Below are 7297 nucleotides of genomic sequence, written 5' to 3' on the forward strand. Positions count from 1 at the left end.
CTTTTTTGTAAGAAAGAGGTGATAGTTGTTCATTGTAGAAATATTCTGAAATAACTTTGCCACACCACAAATATCCCTGTGTAATTAAAGTCCTGGACAGGAGATCTCAGGCAGTCTGCACTGACTCCACCACATGCTCCCAGGACAAATCACAGTCCTTGTACACCCCACTTTCTTCTCTACAGAACTAATAAGGAAATGTCTTTTTAGCCCATTCTTTGTGCTATCTACTTAGACTTGAAGATGTTCAAAACAGACTTCCTTATCAAATACGTTTCAGTGCTTAGTACAGTAGACTTTAGATTTCTGTTAGGGCGTTTAGTAGCCTCTATAATACAGATAATAAAACTGCTTTCCATGTCATTGCCTACAGTATTAAGAAAGAATTCAAGGATTTGTATGGGTTATTTTCTATCCCACCAAGATCAAATAAGCATGAAGGAGAATAAAAAGGTACAGACAGGTCTGCAAATCTTCCAAATGCTTGATCATTTAATTTTGAATATCAGGATGGTAAGTTTTCCTCCTGCAGGAGTAAAAGAAGCTTTACATACATTCCAGAAACTCAGATGCAACTTAGAGGCAACTGTGCTTTAGAGGTATAAAGGAGACAGAGGTCACTGTGCTACGCAGGGTTTGCACTTCTGCTCGTTAGATGCAGTATCAGGCTGAGCCAAGGACAAAATTTAGCCTTACTACTAGAGAAGGTATTCATGGGGCTGAAACTATTTCAGAGTAGGAGACTCAGCATCCTTTCTCCAGTTCAAGTTTCATATTTTACCTTAGACACATTAATGAAAAAATTTTCAAAAGGAGTCCAAAACTTGCACACACATCTTTGAACCATCTGGGGCTGACTTTCAGAAGTACTGAAAGCTTGCCATTTCAAACAGGTCTGAAGGGCTGGCAGACCAGTGGGTCTCCAAGAACTACTTGTGGCAACAGACAAATGACCAGGCAGCCTCACAGGGCCATAATCTGTTCTGTGGCTGCATCTGTGCTTGGTTTTCACTAACAGCCAGGACGTATGATTACCTGGGATCAGTGAAAGGCACATCCTCAGGACTAGACCCATAAAGGGCCTTAAGAATACACTGTAAGAAATTTGGCTTGTATAAGTGTCTAAGCCAGCTGTCCTAGGAACTGAGACATCACACCATACAATTCAATCCACCTGCTCACAGCAGCCAGCATACACAGAGCCTCCCTACTCAGAGGGGAAAGATGAGCAAGATGCTACAGCTAGGTACTGATAGAGGATGCTCCAAATATATGTTGGATATGACAATTTCCAGACACCTGCCCTCCCGAGTGAAATTTATAGACATGAATTAAGTCTTTAAACTTCCTATACAATACCTTGGATATTTAGAAACTCAAGACAGTTTCAGGGCAAGTTTTGAGTACAAATGTACACATTAATTCCCAAACTTCTCCAGGAAAATAGGCACATAAATTCTTTTCAGTTCAGGAATCAAAATCCTAAGTCTCCTCTTGGTATTCAATCCTAAAATACATAGTTCAAGGATAGAGCAGGGACTGCTTAGAGCAGGTCTGGCTTTAGTTCCTTTCGCTGAAGAGAATCACACTAATTCTCATGAGAATGCCTTTTCAAACCAGAAACTATGTTGGTCAAGGTCTCAAATTTGCAATTACGACTGAATTAAGCTAGAAAGAGTGAAAGAATAACCATGACTGTAGCTCATGGGCTAGGTACTTTCAAAACTTAAGTCCTGGATATGTTATCCACCCTAAAGGCTATTAACAGACTTCATAAAAAGTGCCCTCGGAACAGAAATCAGGACTTTCAAACAAGTTTCTGACCCAGTAGACTACAGAGTCAGTCTTGCTGAGCCAGAGATAGAGAACTAAAACACCTTCACTGCCATACACTGGTAACACTGGTCCTACTTCGTAGAAGAGATGAGGTGTGGAATTGAATTCCTTATCCCACCCGTCCCAGCACACACATGGCAGAAGAAGGAATCCAACATTTATCCCCTACATGCTAAATTGTTCTTGAAACCACTGGACAGCTGTATAAAAAGGTAGCCGGTTACTTTTTCTCTGATTTGGAAAGAGATAAGTAACTAGAGCAGGTCTGATGGACTGAGTCCACAAGAAGATATGGCACAAAAGCTGACTCAGTTTGTATTTCTCATTTGGATTTAATAATGAATCAGGCACCAAACTACTCAGTCCTGCCAAGACAGTTGTCACACTTGGTACGTACCAAAGCAAAAGTATATGCTTAGAGAGTTGGTCACGAGCACAAGGATTGCTTTTTGTTAACTTCTATTTAAATATCTAAATTTGCATGTAAAAAAAAAAAAATCAGAATTGTCTCAAAGTTGCAGCCATTTCTGAAACTCCAGCAATAACTGTGTTTCAGTAGCCAGCTAGAAATTAATTAATTTATTAACTTGCCTTAATAAAACCATAACAATACTGCCTGATCTCAGTTAATCTACAATAAAAACTAGGTGTATGCAAAGTACTCTGATGTTGTTTGCTACAAAAGGTATGGCTTGACCCTGCAAAACTCCAAGAACATCAGTAACTGTTATAAAGACAAAAATGAAGCTTCACAATGAATACAAAGTTAAGCATATGACCATCTAACTGCTTCTGCATAAAACTCTATTTTCTTTAAACAAGACAAAAAGTTGGCAGCGCACAGACAAATATCTCACATGTGGTTGGGAACAAAAGGGATCAGCTCTGAAAATGTCATAAGGAAAATAGAACAAAACACAAAAGAAACCCTGAAAGCTCAAACAGTATCTACTGTTTTATAAGTGTCATCCCAATGGAAGATCTCAAACCACTTGTCTTCATACCTCATTTCCTAACCAACAAAACTCAGTTTCTAAACAAAAATTGTTCAGATTTTAGGATGAAAGTTGGTTTCTAATGTCTAAATACTTTCTATCATGACCACCCCAAGCAATTCTCTTTTTTTGCCCCACCAGTGCCACTAATCTTGGAAATCCAACAAAAAGGTAACATATTCCCTAAGATACTACTCGTTGTAAAGACATGACAGTTTCTCACTTTTTGGCATGAAGAATTAAGAAAAAATGTACAAACAATACTGAATGAAACATGTCTAAATTATTCACTTAAGAGCATGGAGCTCCATTCTGACTTTCACACATTTAAACCCATCCCTCCAGCCCAAACAACACATTATGAAGCAATAAAACCTTGCCAATAGGTTTAATGACATCGGCATCAAGACGCTGATAACAGCTCATACAATATTAACTAATAATATTACATTTATTAGCAAGATTTCCTGAATAACAGCTAATACTTTAGCGTCACTTCTGCTAACATGACCTTCAACTTATTGCATTATGTTCAGATTGGTACTTCACACATAATTGCATAGGAGCCTCCTATAAAAGTTTCTTAACTGAAGCATTCTGCAATGTTGTACTTGAAAGCAACTATTTCATCATAATTGGAAAAAGCAATCTTTTTCCATACACACCTTTCTATTTTGTATTTTCTTTAAAAAGAATTGACTACTTATTTCAGATATAATGCCCTTGAGTTCTGTCTCACATGTTTTCATGGAAGTAAAGCATGTACTAAAATGTAGGCATGTCCTGGAGTGCTTTACTAAATATGATCAGTATCAGAAACCAATGATGTGTGTAGATTCAGTTAAAACACTAATAGAATAGTCTGACATCTTGGAAAACCTTGTTCCAATCTCACTCATTAATCACTACTTTGTGGATGTTTCCAGTTGAGTGGACAGGTCTCCTGTTACTGATATGCAGCAAGTGCTTCTGACTTAAAGCTCAGCCCAAATAATACACTTCAAAGTGTTGTGAAATTCTTATACCTTGAAGAATCTTTGCTCTGCTAATAATCTTTAGCATTGATCCTGATCTACTTTTGATGAGACAGAAACTGATGGAGACCTTGAATACAGAAGGGATACATTTTAAAACAAGCTAACATGTTTCATCTCTATAAATAATGTATGTTTTTAAAATGTTTATTTATTTATTTATTTATTTTTAAGAGAAAGACATCTTTGCTGTCAGTTTGGATGTAATGCATTTTCTTACCTTGTGGCTTTCACTTTTGTGACCTTTTCATTTATTTCATATATGTGAAGAAACAAAGATATTCACAGTGTATGTGGTAAAATGCAAGTACGAGAGACTTTGTTATTCACAGAAACATCATTCTGAAGGTATTAGAACCATATTGGGTACTTTATAGATGTACACATACAATTTTGGCTGTTCTTACACAGTGAACTGAACGTTTAAGAGCCTGATTTTTCTATGAAACAATGTTACTATAAAATTTTGTAAAGAAATTGCTCTAGTATATTCATCATAAACATCTCTTTAACTTTATATACTTATCACTTCAGTTACAGTCGGAGAGCTGGTACAACATACCGTATCATGCATGATAAACATGATTCAAACATCATTTTCACTTAAAGACTATGATTTTAAAAGACCAGGTCAGGCCCAAGGATGGTTAATTATACACTTAATGAGCACGAACTGCATCTGGTTTCAGCTACACGAACTTTAACTAAGGTATGAATCAGAAATATATTTCCTTTATCTTACTGGGGCTTTTTTGTGACACCTTCAGCATCACAGTTTCTAGGAGAGCACTACTCTGATAGAAGCTTTACAAATAAATAAAACAAAATAGAGCAAGTGGCTCTTCAAGCAATGAAGCTAATATGCAGCTTTATTTCCTACAGATTTGTATTATACTTGTCAGGAGCACTGACTGAAACGTCTGTGGAGAATTTGTAAAGGTTTACACTCCCATCATCCACACTCCCTGGTTCTAACAGCATTTGAGAGCAGGTATGGCTTCTTTCCCATTGCAGCACCACTGGAGGACACCTCTAGGATCCTCACCTTTACCTAGATGGTTGTAAAACTTTAGGAACAGGTTACATTTGGGATCCTTCCCCACTGTCACATCTGGCTAAAACGAGCTAAAGTGGGGGAGGCAGGCAGAGTGATTCAGACAGACCCACTTCCATGAAGAAACTTTTTAAAAAGGTCCAGGCCAAGCTGCTGAGAAGGACACCTATCCCAAAAGGATTAAAAAGTGAGCTAAAAGCCCTCAGTTGCTCGGGCAGAGACCTCGTGCCAATGTTACGGTTTTACATCACGTGTTCCATTTCAGACACCATGTTCTCATCTCACACAAGATTTCCTCCCTCCCCTCCCTGCCGTGCAAAAGACCCTCAAGTAACAAAAGGGGGAATCAGCACCCTGGCAAAGCTGCTGGTGTGTGGGCCAATGCCAGAAAGATTATTTGCTCTTTCCAGTTGGCAATGTCATTTCTAGCAATGTCACATAAAACATGTTCAGGCTTCTACATTGTCTTATAAAGTACGTTGTGCCCAGGCGTTGGTATTGGCTCCTTCTCTTTTTATTTGAAGTTGTGAGAAAGAAAAGGCGCCAGGGAGAGAACACTTGCAAGGCTGGCAAGGAGCAGTTTCCAGTTATGTTACACTCGCACACCAAGCAAATGCTAAACACCCGAAAAGACAAACAGAAGGAATCCTTGCTCTGAGAGCATTTCCCCTCTGCTCCCCCCACCTCATCGTGTTCTCACAGTTCACAGTGAAATAACAGATTAGCTAGTTGAGCAATTTACCAAAGGTTACTCAAATTATGTCATAAATACATCTGTCCGGGTCCAGCGAGGGTTTATGACACCTGGCAGACAGAACCCGTTCCCGGTGCGAAAACCCCAGCAACAACAACGCAAAAAAGAGAGATCTCATCGTTCGGCAACAAGCGAGCCTCCACCGCTCTCCCCGCAGACCTTTCCTGAGCTAACTGGCGCCCAGCGCTCGGCCCCCTTCTCCGCCGAGCCCGGGGGCAGAGGAGCCCCCGCCGCGCCCCCCGCCCCGCCGCTGCCCGCCGCTGCCCCGCGCCGCACGTGTCCGCCGCGACGGGGCTCCCACCTGAAGAAAAGTTTGGAGAAGACGTTCGCCTTCTCCAGCGGGGACCTCTGCATGGTGCCCGGAGCTGCGCGGAGCTGCGCGGAGCTGCGGTGCGGTGCGCGGGGACCCGGCGGCGGCCGCTAATCGCTGACGGCTCGCCCGCCCGCTCCGCTCCTGCGGCTCTCCCACCTTATCCGCTCGGCCGGCTCTGATGTCACCGCCTGCCTCCTGCCCCTGCCCCTCTCCCCGCCTCTGCTCTGCCCGGGCTCAAAAGCGGGAGGGCTGGGGCCCCGGCCCGCGCTGCCGCCTCCCCCGCCTCCCCGCCGCGCCCGGCACCGCGCACCGGGCGCGCCCCGCGGCTCCCCCAGCACCCCTCCTCTCTCCTCCCCGGCTCCCCGCCGGCTCTCGGCCAGCCCGTTAACTCCACCTGCCGACGCCGCTTCGCCAGTCGCCCCACGGCGGGTCCCCAACCTTCCCCCAGCCCCGAGCCCCCGCCCGACCGGGGCCGCGGGGGTGACGCCACCCGTTCCGTCGTGCCTCCTGCCCGCGCTCCGGGCGGCGGGCGCAGCGCAGCCAGGAGACCCCCCTCGGGGCACGGAGCTGCCCACCGCTGAGCCTGCCCCAGCACACCGGCCGCCTGCTCGCAATCCCCCGAGACCCGCGGGAGTCGAAGCCGGGTTTAGCGGGGTCTGGCTCTGGTGGGTACCCGGGGTCCGAGCCAGAAGCCCCCGTACCCGCCCCCCCGCACCTGCGCGCGGTCCCGCGGGAGAGCGCAGGGGCGCAGGGCCTGTGAGCCGCGGGGAGGGCGTGTGAGCGGCAAGCCCCATCGTACCCACCTTAAAACACACTTGCTTCAGTTTTTCAAATCTTCTGGCAGGCACAGCTACCTGAACCGAGAGAAACGAGCACTGAAAGAAAAACTTCCTGAAGAAGTTTAACCCAAACACCCAGATTTAACACTAAAGCTGTTTCCGAAGCGTTATAGACGTGCCGTCCAAACGAAATCCCCGCTTTCAGAGCACACAGTAGAAAGCATGCTTTAAAGAAGCCAAAGATGACAAGAAACAGGAAAAAGAACTCGGATTTAATTCTGTATTAAGACTTAATTTTATTGAATGCTTTATTGTGGTATCCACACACTCCAGTTTCACTTCTTAAAAAAAAATGGATGGAAAAGGTCACGCTTTCCTAAGCACGCAGCCGTTCCCCTCTAAACTGGCTCTGTAGAGAGGCAAACGTGCTTCTCTATAGACTTATAGATCGCACTACAATTTAACCAGCTGTAACTCTCTGCAAACTTCGCAGACATTTTTTATTTCGCCGCCTCTTGTTACACCCCACTGT

The 7297-nt window shown here is 44.0% G+C and overlaps 1 protein-coding gene across 1 annotated transcript in view; it reads right to left on the minus strand.

Moving 5' to 3' along the window:
* CFTR (CF transmembrane conductance regulator) overlaps nt 1-6059 on the minus strand; it is a 91671-nt gene extending 85612 nt beyond the window's left edge. Inside the window, exon 1 of the mRNA XM_074869342.1 lies at nt 5975-6059. Within this exon, the coding sequence (XP_074725443.1) occupies nt 5975-6027 (53 nt within the window). The 5' untranslated portion in view covers nt 6028-6059. The remainder of the gene's footprint in view (nt 1-5974) is intronic.
* Between the last annotated feature and the right edge of the window lie 1238 nt (nt 6060-7297).

Source organism: Strix uralensis, chromosome 5 (genome assembly GCF_047716275.1).
Source record: "Strix uralensis isolate ZFMK-TIS-50842 chromosome 5, bStrUra1, whole genome shotgun sequence".
NCBI lineage: Eukaryota > Metazoa > Chordata > Aves > Strigiformes > Strigidae > Strix > Strix uralensis.